Raw genomic sequence first — 23966 nt, 5'->3', positions numbered from 1 at the left:
TATGTAAGAGGATTCAATGAAATAAAATTCAAATTTAGTTCGGACAATATTACAAAAAAAATGTTATTAAAAGAACTAAAATTAATATCAGTATCTCAAATTGTTCTGTTCTATAAAAAGAATCGATACTCCTTTTTTTTGTCCAGATTGATGTAAGAATATGAGAGGTAACAATTATAGTTATATTCTTGGTATGGGGTTAATTGAAATTTCTAACTTTATGGTGTTCATTACTTTTTTCCGTCTGCGTTCAACTACTTGTTTGTTGAATACATTTGCGGACGCTTTTTTTATCGTCCTATTTTGCATGCTTGTTTGTTAATTTATTCATTAATATTTGCAATGATTTGTTTTCAGGAATGAACAATATTATCAAATCTGTTGTTTGGGTGAAGGAGCACGCCTCGAATGGCTCTGAGTTCAAGCTACCGAGAACTCTTGATCCAAAGTTGCAAAAACAAAAATTATTGTTGGAGATGCCGTCGCTCAATTTTTTCAGCAGTTTTATTTTGAAAACGTAATATTTTCGCTCGGTAAACCAATATGTCTTTGTCAGCTTCGATATTTCAACCGTATTACCAATGATATCGTCTTTTTTTCAAGGCTGGATGGTGTTTCTTCATATTTGCCGAATTACGTGGTTCAAGGGGAGATAGATCAAGGATTCATAAATGTCATTTCGACACACATTTTCTCAAGGTAAATAGCCTCTGTATGAGTAAATTTCTTGGTTCTCGTTGTTTCCACAAGAATCGAAGTTTAAAGTTTAACAATCAATTTTAGTGTTACACTCATTTAAGTGCGAGACAAATCCTCATTACCACCGCGATTAACAACGTGACTAGCAAGGTAACATTGTTAAGATAATTATCTCGTGTTTGATTACCTACTTTTATCATCATCAACATCATCATTATCATTTTTATCTTTTTTTTTTGTCTGTTTCAATTTTGTTTGTTTGCTTGTTTTCAATTCTGTACTTGTGAGCTTCCCTGATCTCGATCCCAGATCCCGGCGTGTTAATCCCAACCATTGTTACGCTTGTGATCCTCGTTCTCAAATTTCATCAGTGAGACACTTCTGTTAGAGAATGGGATAACCAGTGTGAAGAGCAAACCTAGGCAAGTTTGCTGTCTTTCATAACACAGACCTCCCCCATCAGTCAAGGCCCAAAATTAATTGATCAGACTTTCGTACTGAAGAGGTGTGTCTGAGGTCCAGTGATACATCAATAAACAGTGTCATTGCGAAAAATCAACAGTGGATCACCAAATGTTACCCAAAACTGAGTTTTATTCAGATCAACAACACATATCCTTTTTTTCATAGAGACGTGTTCATTAGAAAAGCTAATGGTGTCTGCATTAAAGGATATTAAACATTTATCTATAAAATTTTTGAATAATTTTTTTATCTTCATTTAAAATATCATCAGTCATTACACATTAAAATCACTTGGTAGGAGTCATGTAACTAAAATAATTTTCATATTTCTTTAAAACCTAACGAATTCTGATTCAATAAAAAAGAAAGTACCCCAGTGATCTTGAAATTTTACACACCCGTGTTCATACAACCCAAAATTGTATGATAAAATATTGTAAACAACCAGGTAAACTAATGAACAAACTACGTAACTCAAGCTCAAATCCTACACTGCACAACATGGGCTAAGATACAAGGCGCATTTCCCAAGCAACTTTTCCCAGGGCTGCACCAGCAAAAATTGTTCGTCGTTTTATCTATGAGAGGAGAACTTGTTAAAAACAGTTAATCAAGAAACCCTTTCAAGACAAAATTTTCTTCACTCCTACACAATGTCTTCCTAGAAATGAGCACTTGTCTAAGCATCCACAACAGCAAATTTCGTCGTTGATAAACCTTTGCTCCCAGACAGGTTTCCCTGTTTAAATACTGACAAGTCCGTTTTTTAACAAGGATACTTCTCGCAAAAAGATATCACACTTCGCCATCATCTCGTCACAGAAACTTCTCAAAGATAACTTGCTGTTAACTTGCTAATATAAATGCGGCTGCAACCAGGAGAAATAAAGTGGCACGCACAAATAAGAAGTCTGACTACGCATGCGTTCCACAACTCCGAGCCCCTGACAGCGAGGCGCCTGTTATGTAAGTTTGAGCATTAAATCTGCACAAAGCTAAAAAAAACCAAAAAAAACACTAATTTACCGAATTATCTTGTTTCAAAAAGTGCCAAAGGCTTTTAAAGAGATTCACAATGCTAAAGAGGTTAGGCACGAGAGTTAACGGTTTCACTTGCAGAAACTAAACATCAATTTTCCTCGCAGTTTTCCATACATTTCTTAAGAATTTCGTTTTATATCCAAGTAATACACCGGTCATCTCTCTCCTTTGTGCTTTTAAAGGTTATGACATTGAAAGGATAAATTTCTTTTAGATCACCCCTGAGAGTGAAAGGACAGACGACCCACTGAAAACGATTAACGGACCAAACTTGTTGTCTGTTGCTTTCATCCGTTTCAAAGCCAAAGCGAAATATTTGTATCTTCTGTGAATACTGGTAAAAATGTTTTTTCCAATTTCGATATTAGTTCTCTTGGAGTACTTGAGGGAAAGTGAAGAAAAATCAGAGTTCAGTTTTGCAGTTGCTGGTGCCGTTAACATCATGCGTAAACTCATAACTGTTGGTAAAGTTATCATAGACTTTTTAGTGAAAACGGGTTGTCTGTCTCCCTAAATTTTTTTTTCCTAACTAGGAAGCTATCCCGTGCGACGTGGAGGAACCTGTCACCCTATAGTGAAAAAAAAAGCGTGACCTGTTCCAGCCACTTTGGCCCCGCGTTTGTACCTTGATGAGTTCAAACCTTCTATATCCACAACAGAGGATCTTAATGGAGTTTACAGTTAGCCGTTAAGCGTAAAAATTGACAAATTTTAACCGTTAATTGTAATAAAAGTTAACAGTAAAATTTTTTCCTTCCTACAATGTGTCATTTTGGGTTAACCGTGGCCGTAAATGGCCAAAATTTTAACCTTAAGCCCTAAAAGCCCCAATGGGACTCGCGATATAGACCCTTTTTTCAAACATAATAGAGTACAAATTAAATACCCAAGTCCATACAAATTTTCTACCCTGATTCTTCCCTTTTAACTACCTTTAACAGAAAAAAACTGATCTTGTTTCATCATTCTTACACAAGCATGATGGAACGTACCCCGCCCTTGACATAAAACCTTTATGAAGAACTAAGTCTCTTAATTGAGATTAAGGTTATTGTTCTACGCTATCACAGTACTCCACCAATTATAACTAAAATAGATAGAAACAGATGGCTAGCTTTGGTAAAACAGTTAAAAAACCTTGGAAGTGGTTCACATATAGATCCTAGTGTAATGGAGAAGTTCAAGGAGATTCTTTCTACTAATGTACAAAGAAACAGTGGAAAAGTGGAGTCACAGTCAGTATCAGGGCAACTACACACCTACCCCTCCCCTAACACAAAATTAACCTCAAGTTATTATGGGTTGACTTTGGTTGGATTAGGGGGAGGGATAGGTGCGCAGTTGCTCAGATATTGACATTGTGAAGGGGAAGATTGATTCAAATGGAGGGAACCCTACCTATTTTTCTACAGGATCTAAGACCGTTCCCTGAATTATTTTTCTCAACATATGTCAGGTGACTTGAGTTTCCTTGAATATTCGACCAGATAAGAGTAGGCCGGCATGGAAACCCCCCCGCCCTCACCCCATAAGAAATTTGCTTTACTTGCTAGAAAAAGAAGAAAATTCAACAACCTCGATCCTAGAGTCTCTCCCTCCCTCGAACCCTATCTGACCCTGGAGGGTTAGAGAGAGGAGAGACTACAAAAGCAGGTTGGAGAATGGAAAGTACTCGATAATATTGCTTCAAACTATGTGAGCCTCAGATATTCTTAACCTTAATCCTAACCCCAGCCCTAACCGCTGAAACGTCGGGGGCTCACATGTTCGAAGCAATGTTACGTAGTGTTTTCCTTGAAGAACTGAGCACTGAAAATAACCGAAACCTATGGCGACGACTTTGCGTCATATGCGGCGTCGTTTCGTAAAATTACCTCATCTTAATTCATACATTGGTAAAAGGTCACTCAAATAGTAAAAAAGCTTGGTGTGTATCTCAAACTGATTGAATTCTAGCATACTAATCGCGCATTGTTTCGTAACCACAAATTGTTTTGGACGCCAAATAATGAAACCTCTACAACTTATTAGAATTTTGACATCCCGGACATTTTTGACATCCTTCATTATTTTCAAATGGCCTCGTACATCACGTCCTTAGGGATAAATACAATTCTATATCACGATTCGTAAAATGCAATTCTGTGGCACAGAATGTTTATAAAGTGGGGTGTTTAATGAATTCCTCCTAGAGGCAAAAAAAAAAAAACAAAGCTTAAACTCAAAATGTTTTAGTTGATATGCACCAAATTGATGATTTTAAGGCGTAAAATGGAGGGTGCAAAAAACGAAAAAAACTGAAGAATTTCTTACGATTTGAATACATCTTATCAAGATTGTTTCTGGTAAGAATTTAAGATTTATATTTGACAATATCATAGTTGAAATACCTTACCAAAATACCTCAAAACCATAATTGCATTAAAAAACGGGAGTTATCCAAAATAGACCTATATCATTCCTTTGCATTTTCATTTAAAACAAACTCCACTTCTTTTGATTTCTTTGTGAATTCGTCTGTAATCCATACAAGCTCCACATTTTTAAAACAAAAATCTCATAAAAATTATAACTGAAGTGAATATGTTTAAATTCGTAAATGTCTATGGTTAAATAAATATATTTTGTTTCAGATCAAATCAAACTTTGAGCGCCTGTATGCTTTTACATTATAACTAACTACAAATATCTCGTAGTTCTAAATTATAATTTAAGTTATTTAACTCTCATACAAAGCTATTGCTAGCATAATCGATACTCCCGTCAATATTCCCAGATTTTGTGAGATCACCACAGGCCATCCACCTCCCTCGTTGATGTAGTTGCTCAGTTCAGGGAGCTGTGGAAGGAAAGAGAGAACCACCGTTGAGCAAATTGAAACTACACCTTTTGTCCCTTTTCGAGTCATTATTTTACCACAATCGACAGTAATGTCGCGATCTAATTGGCCAATTAAGATATGAGTACAACAACGCTTATCGCGTCGAAGTGTCACGCAACGTGTCACGCAGTGAAAGAATTGTTTAATTTGACGTCGATATTGTGCTGCGCCTCGTGGGTCCACAACATTTTGACCACTGTGATGACGAATATCGTTGTCGATGAGAGTACAGACTACGCTAAACCACTTTCGATTTGATAATTCACTGTCAATTTCTTATAACTGGTCTTCTTCATGAGAGAAACCATCAGCATTTAAACATTTAAATCCCACGATCTGAGTGTTAATTCTCTCCTCTAGTTGCCATAAATTTCCTGGTAAATTAGTTACGACAATTTGGTGTTAAATCAAGACAAAAACCTAAACCCGATAAGTTTGAGTTTTCCATTACCTGTTTGCTTGATGATGTAAAGATACTATAGGGAAGAGTTACAAGTCAACCAGAAACGATTGCAGGCTCTCTAGATCAAAACCCACTCCGCTTAAAGCTGCATACCCCCTCCCCCCATTTGTAATACCAAACAAGCTCTGTTTCTTTTCATTCCACATTCAAAATTGTGGAAAATTTTAAGTTTATAACTTAACAATTCCACATCTTAGGAAAAGCGCCCTTTTATAGACTTTGTTACTGCCACCTTTTAAAGCTGAGCTCACGTCTTACAATTCAACTGGAGTTACGACATGAATATTACACTTAATTCTATTATGGGTGTTATGTATCTTACCATGTCAACCAATGATATATAAAGAAACATCCCAGCTGTGAGCGCCAGCACCCAGGTGTGAGCAGAATCTAGATCGCCAATAATGATGCCTAGTATAAGGCCAAGATATGAGATTATGGCTGATGCAAGGTTGTAAGCCAGGGCTTGCCTAAAGGTCAAACCTGACTTAAGCAAAATGGCAAAATCACCTGAAATGAAAGAGAAGTAAGTCAAAATTGATATCACAATGTAACTCGAGACAGCTTCATAATACATCGAATTTCGCTCATTATCTCAGTGATTGAAAAGACAAAATTTTGTTTTCTAAGCCACCTCTGAGCGCTCAGGTTTTGTGGTTCGAGATTTCTTGTTTGAAACAACATCTAAAAACTGGAGAGACGGTAACTAGAATATTAACTAAACTTCCTTATACGGCAGAAAACAGGGGAGAACAGAAAGCCGAGATCCGTGACGAAAATTCTGAGCTGAACAAGTCCTTCCACAGATTACCATACCTCAAACTTAAGTTTTGAGAGAGGGCTGGGAAGATAACCTTGAGTATGGACAATGTCTCTTCTTGTTGGTATCAGGGATGAAACCTTGTAGCCCCCACGACACCAAAAGAACACAACAATACCCAACAACTAACCTAACTCATGCGGAAGCTCGTGGCAAAACACTGCTATAGCTGTGGTGAGACCGCTGGTCAATGAAACTGAAAACGCAGTACCAACTGCCAGACCGTCGCTGAAGTTGTGGAAACCATCCCCGACAATAACCATCCACGCTACAGTGGCAATGGAGGTGTTCTTGTCAATGTTAGGCTGTGGTGGTGATGATGATGGTGATGATCGTGCTATTCTCCTCATCGTAACCGCCGTCTCCAGCATCGCTAGTCGTTTCTGTGGCGATGGTATTCGATTCCGTGGGGACCTGGTACGGGTACTGATCACCTTGGTGTGAGCGAATTTGATTGACATTGTGATGGGTTTGGTTTTCGCTGTCAGTACCACTGGCAGAGAAGTTGTTATTGCTGTAAATGTTGGGATGGATGCACGACTTGCCTTGCAATGCAGCTATAAGTTGCGAGTCGCTAAAACTGTGTTTGCTTCGCTCTTGAACACTGTCGCGCGGATGGCAATGGTGACCATGTCGACAAGGCTCCCACAACGGCACTTTTTCTTGGGAGGACTCGGAGCCTGTGCTCGCACGCTCCTCTTTCCCAGACTCCAAAAGAACCAGTTCACAAGATGTTGTTTTACAGCCTTCTGAGATATCTCTGCTGGCCTTAGGAAAGTGTGCGCCGTCGCAGCTAATACTTCGTTGAATTCCAGCGAGCCTTGAACCAACCATTTCCTGATATTTTGCGGCTTCTTTCTTCTTCTACGAACAAACAAGCGAAAAAAGTTAACATCAACAGTTTTCGCAACAAAATATAAATAGATTCAATAATAAGTAGCACAATGCGAAGATTAGAGCCGCTTTATGCTACAAAAACCGGGTTAAATTACCGCAGTAATCAACCATTTTACTCGTAAGGAAAAGGTTTTAGCCAACATCGAAAACTTCTCTTATTTCTGTATCAGCTTACCATTTTTTCTGGAGTTGTCACGTGCAGGTTACCACGTGAGCGTTTCTTTCGCGCCATGCGTGCTTTCAGCGTGCACTCAACCATAAAAAACACGTAGATTCCTGCCATAATAACGCATGACTTGTAAATATTTATCTCATGCCCTCCTTCTTCGTTTCCATGACTAGAGACGAAAGCCTGAAAACAACAACACTGAAATGAATTCTTTCTCTCCAATCCTGTCAATTAATATCATTTAAGACTTTCAAATTTTAACAGTTCTTCTGGACAGTGCTTGTTGGCTATGTCATATCTATCTCTCCCAACTTACATTATTTCTCAATTTGGTTTGTTTGTATCTCCACTCACCCTACCACGTTTTTCTCAGTCTTAAGTAACTTTCTCACTTCAGTCGTCTCATGTGTCACTCATTCACTCGGTTGTGAAGTTGTTAGTAGAGTTAGTGGCTCGTTAAGTTTGTTCGCCACTTGCACGCTTGCTTTTTCGATCCATTTGTACGCCTTTTCGACTGTGCACCTCCTCCCACCACCACCCCCCCCCCCCGCCAAATTCGCTCTTTCGTTCGCTCGCTCGTTCGTTTCGTCGTTCGCGCGCTCGTTCGTTCGTTCCTTCATTCGTTCGTTTGCTTGCACGTCGGTTCATTCCTGCGTTCGTTCGTTCGTTTGTTCGCTCTTCGTTCGGCGAATCAATCGTCCGGTCGTTTGTTCGCAGAATTGCTCTTCCGCGCTGTCTTCTGTTTTTCGTCGTTGACATTTTTTTTTTTTTTTGACGTTTGGTCTATTCTCTCTTTTGTGGCTGGTTTTATTAGTTTTTTTTTCGCTCGTATGCACATCGCTCACTTGTTCAACCAGTCTTCTCTAAATTGATGTCAACCCGTCATTATTGGGAAATTTTAACATGTCGTTCGCCTTACATGAGGGATCAGATGAAGGAGGGCGTCTCCCGACAAGGTCCCCACAGCAAGGGCCACAAGGAAGGACATGATCCTCTTGTAAATCGAATGACGCATCAAAGGAATGACAGCGATCGCAAGAAGTGACGTCAAACTGATGACAGTGATAGATAGGAAACCATAACCCCACACTGAAACAAAAAAGCTTTTGGTTAATGAAGGCATTAGCGTTCCGAGGCAAATTAGGAGAGGGGAGGGTAAGTGGGGAATTATAACAAAGCACGAGGTGAACAAAATGGATCAAAAATTTTGGATACGATTCTCTGAAATGATTTCTTCTGATTGTGGCTGAGACTAAAAAGAGTAAGATTATGTTTCCTGCTTTAACCTGTGTTACCACTAATCATTCTCAAAAATCCTTGTTCTGTCCTGCTCTTTTATCACCATTGCTGTGTTTTGGTACAACATCTTGCCATTTTATTGGTGTATTAGTGAAGCTTAAGGTGACAAAGCGGGTGGTTTTGCGCGCTTACAAAATCAGTCTAATTATCTTATGGCACACCTCTTAAGTCTTGGCCTTGCGTAAAGATATCATTGTAGAGCAGACACACAAACCAGTATCAACAACGTAGTTTAAGTGTTCATGCCTGATCAAGTATTAAAATAATAACATTTATTTACTTCTTTTCTTGTTGTTGTTGTTTTTTCTTTTTTTTTTTTTGGTGTGAGACACTACAAAATGCTTAAAGCTGCAAGTATTGTCAGCTCTTAAAAAAAAAAAAAGTAACTAGCTTTATAATCTTTTATCTTAACCCTGACTAAGACGAATAAAATCCCCTTTAATTCAACAATTCCCTTACAGTTTTTATTTAGTACAGTAAGCACTTCACGAGACCAACGCACCTTTCGTAGCAATTCGTAAATATAACACATATTAACTCCTTCACTCCTCGAAAAAATTTTGTTCCTCATGAAATGTGTTAAGTAAAAATTTTAGCACCATGCTGTTATGCTTAATCTCAAGAAATGTAGCATTATCAATTTTTCGCAGGGAAATGCTTTGGTAAAATGTCTTTTTTGATATCTTTCTCAGTTTTCGCATCAATTTTCTTGTCAAGTAATATTGATTTCACGTTTTCATTTAAGTGGCAATGTAAGGTCTTTTTCAACTCTAATTAACAAATCTTACCATGCAGCATTTTGGCCGAGTCCTCTGCCATGTGATTGTCTTCCAGATTGTCGACAATGCAAGCTTTGTCTTGGAGTTGCTGGATTAATGCGGGACAAATCCGCACAAAGTCCTCTTCGTTCAATCCTTCCTCTTCATTCACATCATGATCGAGCAGAAGCTCCTGTCCTGTCAAACACTGAAATACATATGCAAATGTAAAGCTCTTGGGACATGCCTTTAAATACTCCGTGCATGTTAATTACAGGGATATGAAGGCATGAAATTTTTATACCATTTCTTTCATTAATTCTAAATGCATGTGCCAGCGGCAATTCGAACTGGACATCAGCCACTTCGCACGCAAAATACTGAACTACGATATCTAATTTCTTGAAGTGACAAACAACACTATTTAAAATGAACAACGATTTTTTCCACGTGAGGAATAACAAGCCATGTACTTAGACTCTACTAATGTCCGTGAATGGAGTTAAAGAACACATACGTGGCGAAAAAGGTTTGGCAAAATCTCAAATAATATTTCAATTTATTTTTTTCTTGAAGGACACCGTAACGAATCCTGCAATCTAATTGGTTCTTAGCGCGGTCCGTAGTTTCCTATCTTTGCCGATATGTCGATGGTATCACCAAGTACATCCCTACCTTCCCAGCTATCATACTTTTCCTAAACAGGTCTCGTTTTTCAGGCTGGGTAGTTTCTATAAGCAGAGACGTCGGTCACTACCTTATAACTTATTAATCCTCTCTTTTCTCTCTCTCAAATCACCGTGGTTGAAAAAAAAATTGGTTTCGAAATGAATTTGTATTAGCAACTTATACAACATGAAAGTGTCATTAAATTGGTTGACAAGCGGCCTAAAATCCGTCTGTAATTAATTTTAATCCTTCACGAAAAATTCCTAGAAAGTTAAAATGTGATATATTTGGTTACAATGAATTAATCGATGGAAATTTCATTCATTTACTCTCTGAATTCTCTTAAAAAATTTGTTCGTAGTGACAGGGCAAGCAAGGTTTTCAATTCTACCATAAATACGCTTTCAGTGAGTCTTTCCAAGTCCGTTCAATTGGGACATTTGTACCGTAAATTGCACAACAGAAACTGAAGGGATTCAATAACAAAAAGCGGCAATAAATCCCCTTGTGTCTAGTTGAAGTGTCTCATTTGAATTTAGTTTTTGTTGGGGAAAGACCACGTTTACACACGCCACTGCAGCAAACCAACGAGCAAACTCTCTTCAAAATGAAAAATTTGAATTTACTTACAATTTCTTTCTTTGCCATTTCCTTACTGAACAGAGGTAAATCTTCGTGCATTGATTAATCGTCGATGAGAGTAAACGATGCTTTCCGTAAGATCATTGACTGTTTTCGAAGAAAACATTGTCGTGACAGTCCTTGCCAAGCTAGTTCCGTTGATTTTTCAACAGTGTACATGCGCTTTTTTTTTCCTTACGCATCAAATCGACAGGTGTCAGATTGAGAGAGATTCTTGTAAATGTAATGTTTCAAAGTTTGTTTGGAAGCCTTTTAAATCACCTTCATCATTATACAAATGAAAATGTTTCGGTGAAGCATCTCCCTTAAATCTGCATCACCTCTATTTTAACTACCATTTACTCGCTCAAAAATTTTTCAGTTAATGGAAGATCTTGCCGTAATTACAACCCTAAATCGTTCAAGTTCTCTTGGAAAGAATTTCGTTAAGTTTAAGGAAAAAAGTACAAATGCTATCCACTAGCCTAGGTCGGTCCGTATTGGAAAAAACCTGCCCTCTGTCTTGAGTACAGTTTTCCCCAATACGGACCTCCCGGTTGGCGAAAAACATATATCTACTCTTTAAAAGTAAATTAATTCATTTAAACTGTAAGTCGAGTTGGTGGTTGAAAAAATCTGGAAATCGAAGTAAAACCTACCGACGAATTCACTTTACAAACAGGCTATTTTTAATGCACAGTGGTCTGATGGATAAGGGCTCAAAATATGGGAAAATTTAACAACTAAACGACTTGAATATACATGTATAACGCAAAATCTATGTACCCATTTCCATAAAGCGTATAAGGCACTCGACCAATATTAAGTTATTAAGCTAGGCATACTAAAAACGCATAGACTAAGGCATCGAGGAGGATTTCATTATAAAGCTCTTTTGATTCAGCCGGTGTGTAAGAAGATATGTGCACAAAACTTCCTTAGAAACACATAATCAAAGTTACCTCGCGATTTCACTTCATCAATTCGTTCTCGGCTTGAAAAACGTTTTCAAGACCAGCAACTTTGTGGTAACAATGGCCATCAAATGAACACAAAAAAATACACTGATATATAACGTTGTCATAAAAATTCACAAAACTTGTCAGCTGTATAAAATATTGCAATACATAATTGATTATTCCACGTCAGAAACTGCTCCACGAGTTTTTTTTCCTTTTTGTCTAATGAGCTATTTGTATTAATGGAGGAGCCTTTAATTGAAGCAGCAGTAGTTAACAACAATTTTTTTTTTAATTAATTTCATATTTGTTTTGGTAGTTTTTTTTTTTTTTTCGGTTTCCTAAGTTTCATTCCAAGTGTTCCGAAATGTTCCGTTCCGCTGGACCCATTGTAAATGTATCGCGGACGCAAGCCGTAAAAAACGCATTCGGTGTAGGCTGGTTATTTACGCAAAGTTCGGAAGTCGTTTAACAAAACCGCGTTCTAAGCCATCTTTGACTGAGCGGAACCTTTCATCTGAACGTTTATTTTTATGAAAAGTGTCAGGAGAGCCGAAAGCTAATGGTGGAAGGTCATTTATTAAATGAAACCAACCCCACTAAAGAACATCTCTGAGGTTCACTGCTTACGTAGAGCCGCGGTTTGGGTTAGACCACGTGTAAAAAAACCGGGTTTGAGTTTTTGATACTCTTTAATGATTTCAATTACTTATCTTTCTCGACATTATTTGACTTTACCCTCGCTTTCCCCATAACTATGGAAGAATTAGCATGAGTTTAATTTTGGTGCACGATGACATCTACTTCCATTTTCCTGGTGGAATCTTAAATCACCTTCCAACAAACCCACGACAGTAGTTACCATCAAAAGGAAGACGAATAGCGCAAAAGAGAGGAGCGCCTAACTAACTCACCTAGATTCTCCCCAGTCTTCGACAGGTCTAAACCTGTTTAGTATAAATGTAAGATTTTTCGTTTGTCAAATCAATTATTTACATGAGTGTTGCAACATTGCGTGCTGGCCAAAAGTCCACACATGTGACGGTCAAATGAACTTTCCAAGTTCGTTTCGAAGTCAATTTCGTTGCTTACAGATCCTTGGCTTTTATCTCAGAAGCTGTAAAATTTCAAGACCAAATCAGTTTTTAATCTATCCCAAAGGAACAACCATAGCAGTTATGTGCCTCACAGTTGTCAAGGTCTATCTGAGTAGTGACACTGACTGAAAATATTGTGCAAAGAGCGTTCGCAGGAAAAAAAAATAAAAAGATTTAAGCATGAAGAACCCGCTGAAAGAGTCTCAACATCACAATCGCGATAGAATAAAGGCCACACGCAAACACTCACCCACTAGAATTACTCAAGTTTGCCTAAACGTGACATTCGCTTTGGCTGATCAAATAATTTTTCTTGAGTCGACTCCAAATCTTACCCACACTGCAGTCAAGGTCGTATTTAATTAAGTTTATTAATATAATTCCAGAACACGAACTCTGGTCGATAAAAAAGTCTAGCTCAGCGCATTAAAAGCTTAAGGAAAATATCCTTATTTAAAGATTAAACATCTAGCAGACATTCTTAACTCAAAAGAGATTTACCAACCCAGGTACAGATCACGAAACATTGAAAAGTGGCACAAACGCGAAATCTCCCGGACGGCCAAAGGCAGACAGACATTAAAAAAAATAAAGACAGACAGACATACAAAATAAAGACGAACCCTTCCATGGAACACACAAACGAAAACCATTTAACAGAAAGAGATTTACACTACCTGTAAAAATAAAAAAGAATATTCTTCTCGAAAGACTGGTACTCAGGCTAGAGGCTGCAAAAATACAGCAAGGAAGCTAAAGATCATTTTGGCTAGGCATAGCATTACATAATTTATTATCTCTTCTTATCGCATTTTTTCTAGAAGTGCTGACAGACCCAGACATCAACACGTTAGGGCTAATCTCTCTGTAGATCTTTTATTCAATTACAGCTTAAGTTCTCGTTACAGTTTCGAGTCACGCCTTTTGGGGAATATCTCAACCAAAAGGTAACTTTTTATTTGGAGGAATTTTCTGTGGAAACCCTGCCTTGCCAATATGAAGAAGGATTCCAGTCGTTTGTCTAGACAAACCATAAAAGTCCTCAACGTCGCAGTAATGTGCAAATCTCGTGAACGAAAGGGTGGCATAGCAGGAGAAGGCCTACCGGGTCTTGTGAGGCGCTGACCGTATTTCAACCCCCTAGTGAGTCGCTACTCACTTATCTATTCAATGACTCATATCATCGGTGGCATTGCTACAATTTATCTCACAAGGAATATTTCTAACCACGACAGCTCACAAGCCGAGCACACGGCAAATGATATACTTAACCCTTACATTAATTAACGCCTGATATTAGTTCGTTTGCACAAGTAGGTTTTTCGCGCGATCACATTTCTGAGGGGACTTCTAAGTTAATGGAAGCAACTACTTCTCGAATGCTATTCTATGTTCGATCTACCCGGTGGGGTGTTAGTCTGGTACAGTCAACAAACGCAGTCCACCTGTTTGTGATGCTTGTTTAGTTGTGCAATCAAAAGTTAGCCGAAAATTGCCAACAATGTCGTATATGAAAAACAATACTCTGCCTCAGACATAATTTGAATAAAGAAAAACAAGATCAAATTACTGACGTACAGAATTAGAGCTTGTCTTCAATATTCTACAGTTTTAGTAGTGTTGATTGCCGTATACTGTTTGTTTGCGATTATATAAAGAAACAATACAGAACTGATTTTTGTTAATTGTATGATTAAAGTCATTTTCGTTCGCGGAAAGCAGAAAGTCATTTGAAGGAGCGGAGAAAAAATATTTGCTAGTTTGATATTTCAGTTAGGAACTTCTCGGAAACACTTGGCATTTGTGTATTATTATAACCCTCTTAGGGAGACAGAGAGTGTTCCTTTATCTTAAGCACCCATTATTTGATGGTTCGTGCTACCACAAGCGGAGATTTCATCCTTTGATAATAGTACCTTGCGAAATCACGTTCAACATTTCACGATATTTAAAGCCGGTCTCCCCCGACGCAAGGTAAAATCACCTATAGCCTCCAATTGCTTTAAACTTTTGAAAGAGTTTGATGACCTCAGGCCGTGTTCAAATTATTAAACTAAGATTTGCGCTTCAAGAATCATGCATCTTTCCGCCAATCATAAATCTGTTACTTAGCTTAGGGAACACAATAATTTTATGTTGTATTACTGTATTTTTTAGCGTGGAAATATGTTAAGTGTGTTTATTTGAGCGCGAACATAAGTAAAGCCAGTTGACCCAACGTGAAACTAGTCTTTAAAAGAATTATTCTGGTTGGAAATTACAACTACATTCAAATCGTCTCCTTTTAAAATGCAAATCACCAAATGTAGGAGAAAAGGAGGATTAGTTCAGATCTAAAAGAGTCTAGGTTTCTAAGTTGTCTGAGTTCATTACTATGAAATTCTACTCCGAGCTTTTCGTCAAACTTCACCTTTAAGCGGTTTATCCTAAAGAAACTTAAGTTTTTTAATTAAAAATAGGGGGTTCCCAAACTCGTTCAAGAGCAGTACCTTGTACATATTTTCAGTTTTCCTTTATATTTCCAAGTATAATTCATAGTGCGTACTGAGAGTTGTTCAGTAGAAGTTGTCGCAGAAATGTGTCAGTGTATGAAGAAGGCAGGTGTTGGGGAACTTAAGAGGACCATACGTGTACGACACCTTCAGAGGGCAGAGGAAAGAAGGCACAGCCTAGCCGGTAACGAAAGCGAACGAGCCGGCAGCGAAAGTGATTTCCAATCACATCTCCTGCGTTCCCTCGTGACCTCTATTCACCTCTCTCTCCATAAGTCTAAGTCCCGGAGAAAGAAAAAGTTTACATAGCCACACAGTCCAGCCCAGTCAAGAAAACAAAAATAAAAAGGCCTTTCACCACCTTTAGCACGCAAAATTATTACAATAAATTATCAATTTTTATGCGTATTTTTGTTGAATTTGGTGTGAAATTTGAGTTCAAATGCACGTCTTAATAAAACAAATCGACCAGTGATGTTATCCCCGAACATTGAGCTTTTTATTTACAAGATTACAGGCCATGCACTGTAAAGAATCTTCGCGCGTATTTCACCTGATTTCCTTTTGATAAACAATTAGCCCATATGTAAAAAATATGCTATTGTTACTCTAACACAACAAGAGAATAGGAAGGGTAGTTTTTGAGTCCTCTAAACGCTTATGTCCAGACGATTAAATCCATAAATATGCAGTCTTGGTATTGTTGCATAATATTGTTTGTATGTCTACGCATAAAACATTAAAGTTCTCTTAAACTAAAAACATTGTTGCCAAGAGATTCCTCAGCTACTAAGACTCTAACTCCAAGCAGAAATAGATAGAAAAAACCCTTTTAATTAAAACGTAATATCTCACCTCCGCGTGACCTTCACTGGTATGGAGACGGTCTCTCGCACTACGCCGTTCTCTTCGTTGAGACCTCGGGCGAATTTGGTTCGTCTTAGAATTTAACTGCAATTGTCTTCGTTCTCCATTGGATTGTCGCTCGCTTCGCCGCCTTCGCATGTTTCTTTGCCTCGAAACTTCACTAGATTCTCCATCTTGACTTCGAGAATTCTTGCCGCCATGTCGATGAGATGTTCCTTGATCATGCGATGTTTCTGTCGCCGATACGGTCTCACCAAGGTTTAAATCCTTCAACAAATCTTTAAAACGCTCAATGGAGATTTTCTCCGTCAAGTTGTCCGAGTATTTGTGGAATATCAGGTCTAAAAAATGCCAGCTCGCGCTGTTCAAAATAACCGTCCGGTTCAGGACAGCGTGCATGTCCGAAGAGGACGATATAAAGGTATCGTTTTTGTTGATAATTTGTCCAGCGTTTGTTGCCGTGCCCAGCATCGATAATGCCATAATAAAATAAAACAGTCTCCTAGTATGAAGGTTGCAAATGGCCATAACAACAAAGTCAGAAACGTATTTTAAGATGAGTACTTGTTTTGATTCTACAAGAATCGAATCGGAAATCGATAAACGTCCAAGGTACTTCGCACACTTCGGTGTTTACGGTTCAATGGCCACCGACAATCCAGCTGTTTATGCTAAGTTATCGTCAAGCTCGCTTTACACAAACGATTCCCAAAGCGTTCTGAGACTTAAAAGTCTTTCGTAACACATATCTTTTTCCGTTATTACGATCTTCCTCCCTGATGTCGTCGATTTCCTCGGTAGTGACGTGAATTCCGTTAAGGGCCGGCCACAATGATAACACTGGGAAGCATCGTGTTGGGCCGTACCTCGAAGTGTGCCTTCTCAAGTTACGCAACGTGGTCAAGTTCACTGTTATTATCCGTGACCTTGAAAAATCTTCTCTCAGCCCTCGCGTCCTGCTTCACCTTAATTGACACCTTTTATCCCGACAAAATTCCAAATTAAAGTTTGCTCAGCTTGTTTGAAGCACTTTTACCTTCATTCTGAAAGTAAAGATATTACACAACTTTAACTCGGGTTTAAACGCATCCAACAGGCCTAATCGTTAGAGAAATAAATAGAAACCTCTCCTTACGATTCGAATAATATATTACTTGTATTTTCTTTGATGGCAGCCAAAGTCGGAAAATTCAAGGGAAAATAATACTCATAACTAAGAAACCGGCAAAGAAATCACATGTGTATGGACGCTAATGAAAAAGAAATATCGAAAACAACCTGTTGCCACAATTTCTTTTGCTGTTCATCCGCACGAAAGAAAGGCAAAGCGACGCGAAGTTCGATCAAAATCTTGAGTAACGTTTTGGTCACGTAGCTAAGAGAACGCTCTCGAGGTTATGAATTACTTTAACGGCGGAAATAAGTTCACCCAAACAAACAATTTCTTATGTAAATTTTTAAAATCTCTATCGAAATCATCCTGAACTAATCTGTTGGATAAACATTTATGGTACCTGCTACAACTAGACGCCACTTAAAGCTTATTTGAATAAAATTCATTGTAATATATATTTCATTTTTTCAGAATCATGCCATTCATGTAAAGGATACTTGTAGTAAATAGAAAATTGGAGAAATTTCTCAACGGCCATTCGCTTCGTGTCGGGCCGGTGATAAGTTTCGGCGCATAACAATTAAATTAGCTGACGACAAAGCCTAAAGAAATAAAATGTACGTTACTGCTGGCCATGATCACCCGACACCCCACGTAAATAATCACAAAAATTGCTCTATAAGCAATAAAAAAGCGATAAGGCTGGCGTGCGCTTAGTATTACTAGTCAACAAAGAAGTAATGAGTCACTTGAGGTTATCTCAGAGGGCATTTTTTCTTACACGATTAGGGAATAATTGGGTAAGCCAAAGAATTATTTGCAAAATGATATTTATAGAACACGCTGTTAAACGGGAAATGAAAACAAAGAAACTGTCACCGTCTTCCTTTCTGCTGTTTCTACAATAAATTTACACTCAATAGAAATGACTTTGTTTTATCTCATTGATGGATTGATGTAAAGAGTAGAAGAAAGGTAAGCGAAAAAAGAATCATTTCGCTATTTGATCACTGCAGTATTTTCGTCAGAGTACCGTCGCGGCGAAAGTTAGGGTAAAAAATTATGTTGAACTTTCCCTATTTAAGAAAAAAACCTTTCCTCTCATTTTTCTATCGGTCGAATAACCTCGTTTTCTTAAAGAATGATAGGCCAGCTATTTCTTCTTGAGGTTTGTTAGTGTAAAGTTTGGCATGGCCGGTGAGAGACGCGCTGGAAGGTAAAAAACGCGGTGCTCCGCTTGGCTATGATAGACGCTGTGTATTCGAAATGTACATTTTGCTGCAATGGACATTTCAAATGCTCAAATTAACACTTAGATGGAGTGGACACTACCCTTAAAGAAACCCTTTGTTGAATTGACACTTGGCTGAAATAGACAGTCTGCAAAAATGGACACTTCTTCCAGTTCGACTGGTAAACACACTGGCGAGGGACATTTTGCTAACGTGACTCTTAACTGAAACCAAGAATTTAATGAAACATACACTTTGTAAACACGGACACTTTTCTAGATGATCACTGGACGGACACTTTGCTAAAGAAGAAGTCGAACCCTTGGTTTTTACATCTGCATTCATATTTACACCACCAAGAGATTATTATCTATTGTGCCACGGATGCTCTTCGGTTGACGTGGACTTGCCGATTCCCGAAGTTTCCCTTTTCGAGAGAACAGAATCGAGAGGTGAGTCAGTGAAATACTATTGCTTGGCTGACGCGCAGAAATTTATTTTCACACGACATTTCGACCGGCTATGCCAGATTTTTTTCAGGTCTAGATGTTGGTCATCTATCAAATAAGTAAATGAAATTAGAATTTCTTGTCACGGCGGATATCACAACACATATTTCGAAACTGTTAAGAGCGGCGGAAATGACGAATACACGTCAATACCAAGATATAAAAAGGATAAATAACTGATACGTTCTGATTTAAGTCAATTTGGTAAAAGTTAAATCAGCGAGGGAAAGTTTCAATTTATCACGTCTACCTAATCACGGGGTTCAAAGGTCCCCGCTAAATAGATTAAAAATTACTTTCTGGTTTTCCTGATGTAATGTAAAGGCAGATTAACCCCTTCTCTCCCAGAAGTTCATTGTTCTCCTCACTACCTGCCAAAAAATTATTTTGTCGGTTTGTATGGAGGATCTCGTATTGGATCAACTAAAAATTCCCTAATTCATGATAATTTTCTTAATTCTCATCACTTGTCTTCTTGATATTGTGTTGATATTGTAAGGAGAAATTCAGTCTTCATCACTCGTGGGAGTAAGAGGAAATGGAATAAAATGAACGTTTGGAGTGGCAGTAGTTTTGTCGACTGAGTTTCTATTTTTGTTGAACCTGTTTTTGAAAAAAAATGTGTAGTTTCTTCTGTTCACCCCAAATGGCAGAAGTTACTAGAGTATAATTTGCTTCTAGGTCCTAACGAAGGCACATTAAGTTTAAAGTTAATAGTAAAAATCTTTAACCAAGCGATTGTAGAAGCTTCTCCAAAATGGCAACTTCCTTGAAAAGAACTACTTGAAAAAGTATTCCGGATTGGAATAAAGTACGTGTAGTGTAGACTGAAAGTTTCACGTCAATTCAGCGTGCACAGATGGTATTGGAATAGGTAGAGGCGTTCTTTTGCTTCAACCATCAAAGTTTATGAAATTCAAGGTCGTCAATATACGGGGTGTATGTTATATTGCTTGGATGAATTTGTCTAGTGGGTTAACATATTTCAACAGTAGTTTTCATTCTAAGCAGCCACCTTGTAGAGGAAGTCTGTTGGATGGAATAGAGAGTTTGTGACGTTAGTGGTCACTACTCCACCTCACAAGGAGTACTCAAAAAGACCGTTTGCAAAGAGTTCCGTTTACGTGACTTTTGGGCGAAGGCGAAAACCACGAACACCAACAATACCACTTAAATGCTGACGTGGTCTGGTGTGCGAGGTTAGCGGATGTTCTTTCAGGCACAGGTCAAGTTTACGATTCAAACTGGAGCTTAACTACCAACTACACGCCCATAATGATCATATGATAATCATTATTCTCGTGTAAATTTAAGGTCTCTCTCTGTTGAGATTTATTGAAACTTTGATCATGTATGGGTCTACTCTGGGAATTAATTGATTGTTGCGATGAATTGCTCAATTTTTGCATCTTTTAATGTATTATCATTTCTATTATTACTATGATCATTATTATTATTATTTTAGTATCACTTATTAGCTGGTCTCGGCTCTATTATCAGAGAAGAGGGGACTGACATTCAGACTGAAACAGGACTTTTACTCATTTTAAGTTCTATGGGAAATGTGCCCTCTTAGCCTCACTTTTGAGTGATAATCATATTGCTTTTACCTTCATCGACGGGATTAGAGAGGGTAGATCCCAGCCGATAAGTAGAGTAGCACAGCCTTTCATAAAAGAGGTTTGCATGTCGGTAAATGTTGTGAGCTGGGAAAAAAAATACCAGAACTATTTTCTTTACGTATCCGCGCTCGGTCTTGTGGCTTTTCCTTGAAAGTGTAACAATGAAAATCAATAGTTCAGTGAAATTACGTATAGTGCTGTGTTAAGTTTTGCAGAGAAGAGCACGACGTCTTTGACGGAGATTCGACATTTCTTTTCTCCCTTCTGTAAACATTTTGTAGCAATTTTTGTTTCTTTCTAACGGCTATCTCAGCGCGGATGGATTTTCCAGGTATGTTTGTAATTAGCTTTTTCTTTGGTAAACCGAGGTATCTTGGGAGCAAATAATCTCGCAGCCACCCCTCTCATACACCACAAATACTTCAACGATCTTGAAGTTAGAGTATGTTTCGATGACAAGCTGACAAAATTATTTCCATAAGTGAGCAAATAAGTTACACAATTCGTAGCTGTAACCTTGTTAATACATAAGTTGACATTGGGAATGTTCTGCACTCTGATTGATACGTTCGATTTTGACAGCTTTTTTAAAATTTTATCTCCTCATTAGTGTGCCCCTTGAGGGTATTTAAAAACCTTCACGTCAGAGGCATGTTCGCGTTGCTAAGGGATCTTACCTTTCGGTGATTCGGAAAAATTATTGAAGTTGTCAATGTTATTTCAATCTGAATACATAGCAACAGGTTTTAATTTTTTCAACAGGTGGTGGGCGTCGTCTGACTGATGCTTTTGGATGTATATGTATAATAATCAATGGAAAATTGCAAATTGTACATTGTATACTAAATGAAAGAACACATGTAAAAATATCTAAACATAAAAAAAAATAAATAAAAAAAAAAAAGAAAAAAGAATCACCCTTTTACAAATCAGTAAAGTTTAGCTCCAATAACTTGTCTGTTAATGAAGTACCCCAAAAAATAACAACTTTTCGTTTCTAGTGGACTAATTTTTTGACGAGGGAAAAATTTACATTATTTATCGCGGCTGAGAAAAGACAGAAATTTTTTCATTTAATCAGTAAAAAAATGAAAATTGTGCAAACCGCTATAAAATAGCAGCAAAGAGATATTGCAAAACGTTAGCAACAAAATTGCCTGATAGTTTTAGTTCTATCTTCTCAATTGGGTCAACTTGCATATGTTTACTTGCGTAGAATGATGCTTGCACTAAAATGGATAATCTTCTGCAAAAGTGTCACACGACTGACCTTGGAACGGTCTAAATGCAATTGCGATAATCATCCCCTTCAAATACTTAGACACAAAACTAATAGCTACGGCATAAATCCTGACGAGTTTCGATAACAACCAGTGTCAGGGAAGTTCTAAGCAGGTTGAAAACCAAACATATTAACACGCCAATGCAAAACACAATCCCAGCTCGAAAGTTTCCCCTCAAAAGAAACTCTGCGGACGGAAATCACGGCTTAAGGCTTTCAGATTCGAAGTTAGCAGCATCTTTAGATGTATAGAATCTATACAAACAAATAGGGCGTTATCTAGATCTTTAACATTCAATTTTGACCAGCGAAATACGAGCCTTTAAACAGTTCCATACCTTGAATAACTCGTCAGATTATTGATAACTAAATGTGCTTTAGAGTTCTATAACAATGGGTGTCATATAAACTTACCTTTCGGATGAAACGTTCCTAATATATCCTGATTGAAGGCTGACCGACTTAGCCACGAGAACGTTTCGAAATGGCTTAAAAGGGGAAGTGTTTGCAAATGTAAGTTCCTGTTATTGATTTTGGTGCCAACGCAACACCAATATACAGGCAAAACCACACAATGGCTTTGTTTTAATTTGCTAAATTGTCTTGACTAGCAGTTGAGTTGCAGCCAATTGTAATACGAGTGACTGGTTCATTGCCAAGAAATTTAAAATAACAATACACATTTCAGTTGCATAACCCCAAATTTCATATTTGCAAATGTGACATCGATTGAAACGGAAATCGAATAAAAAGTGTTGTGATAATTGATTGGCGACTTAAACGGCTAACATCCCCCAAAAAAGGTTCTGTGTACCTAGAAGTGATCAGAACTATTAGGCTCCAAAGACAAACACTTGTATTGTACACATTATAAGTTATATTGGTTGTTTTCGATTGTGAATTTGAAATTCCGAAGTTAAAGTAAATTTTCGTACATGCCTTCTGCTTCCGCTGGGAGTACCAGCAGCAATGTAAAAACGTCTGCGCTTGTCACAAGCTTCCCGAAACACCTGGGAGTCGTAGGAACACTGTACGTCAACTTTTCGAAATTTGAAAGCGGCGATATTTTCTGAGTTGTTTAACAACATATACAAACTATATATCCCACTGTCTTTAAAGACGAAACCTTTGGAGCGAGATCCGATACAAACTCATACTTTGAGGACTTTGAAGGAAATACCTTTGATATTCATCACAAAAGCTCGAGATTTCGAGATCAGCAAAAAAAATTTGATTTGCGAGACACACGAGCTTTCAGGTACAATTTACCAATCCTCTTCTCACATTTTGGTTTTATTAACTGACTGAATACCTAAACCGCGAGGATCGAAGTAAGATTACACGGAACTAAAAGATGTTGTTCTGTAAAAAATTTTGTAGACGTACATTACTTGCATAACATGGTGTCGTAAGTTGTTTGAAGTCTAGAATTTTATCTAAACGTTCACGAATTTTGTCAGCAGGCAGAAATAATGGGATATTGTCGTAGACTACTGTTGCCAAAAGTAATTTCTGACGTTTGAGTGACATGGAAACGAAAAAGTCAGAAATTCTGAGGGCACGTTGAAGAGGTTCGCGTAGCATCATGGAAGTTTCGGATTATTTAAGCGTTTCGCGGGAAAATTAAGTCATTGTTGGTCGGTCAGTCTTATTTTTGACCACTTTCTTTTTTGTATTTTTTTTTGGTAATTTTGGTATTCCAAATCCTTGTAATATAATATCATTACAATTACTGATTTTTCTGCATGATTAGTAGTGCAGCCAGGTTAGTTTACCCTTTCCTCAGGGGTATTGTGCTGCTGCATGAGATGAGGAATACGTTTCCACACATTTTCCACAAGTTTTCGGCTACATCTTAACCATTTATCTCCCAGATCAAATTTGTAATTCTCCTTACTGTCGACCATACAATTCTTATAATGTTAGTTTGGATAATTTAGTATTGGATCAACTAATTATCTCCAAATTCTATTTTTCTTTGTTCTCATCACTTATCTGATTGATATTGTA

The 23966-nt window shown here is 37.8% G+C and overlaps 1 protein-coding gene and 1 long non-coding RNA gene across 2 annotated transcripts; one reads left to right on the top strand and one right to left on the bottom strand.

The window, feature by feature from the left end:
• The first annotated feature begins 391 nt into the window (after positions 1 to 391).
• LOC136283863 (uncharacterized) lies at positions 392 to 2856 on the top strand. The gene is made up of 3 exons (XR_010718966.1): positions 392 to 517; positions 604 to 699; positions 2739 to 2856. It is a non-coding gene; the product is annotated as an uncharacterized lncRNA (long non-coding RNA).
• LOC131788119 (metal cation symporter ZIP14) lies at positions 1287 to 22491 on the bottom strand. The gene is given in 10 exon segments (XM_059105182.2): positions 1287 to 5044; positions 5872 to 6059; positions 6500 to 6677; positions 6680 to 6708; positions 6711 to 7233; positions 7442 to 7618; positions 8355 to 8524; positions 9523 to 9700; positions 16186 to 17240; positions 22371 to 22491. Coding segments are annotated over 9 exon segments (2103 nt in total). The 5' UTR covers positions 16726 to 17240; positions 22371 to 22491; the 3' UTR covers positions 1287 to 4924.
• Positions 22492 to 23966: the final 1475 nt, after the last annotated feature.

The sequence above is a fragment of the Pocillopora verrucosa genome, chromosome 10 (assembly GCF_036669915.1).
Source record: "Pocillopora verrucosa isolate sample1 chromosome 10, ASM3666991v2, whole genome shotgun sequence".
NCBI lineage: Eukaryota > Metazoa > Cnidaria > Anthozoa > Scleractinia > Pocilloporidae > Pocillopora > Pocillopora verrucosa.
This window is presented reverse-complemented; position numbering and strand designations above follow the sequence as displayed.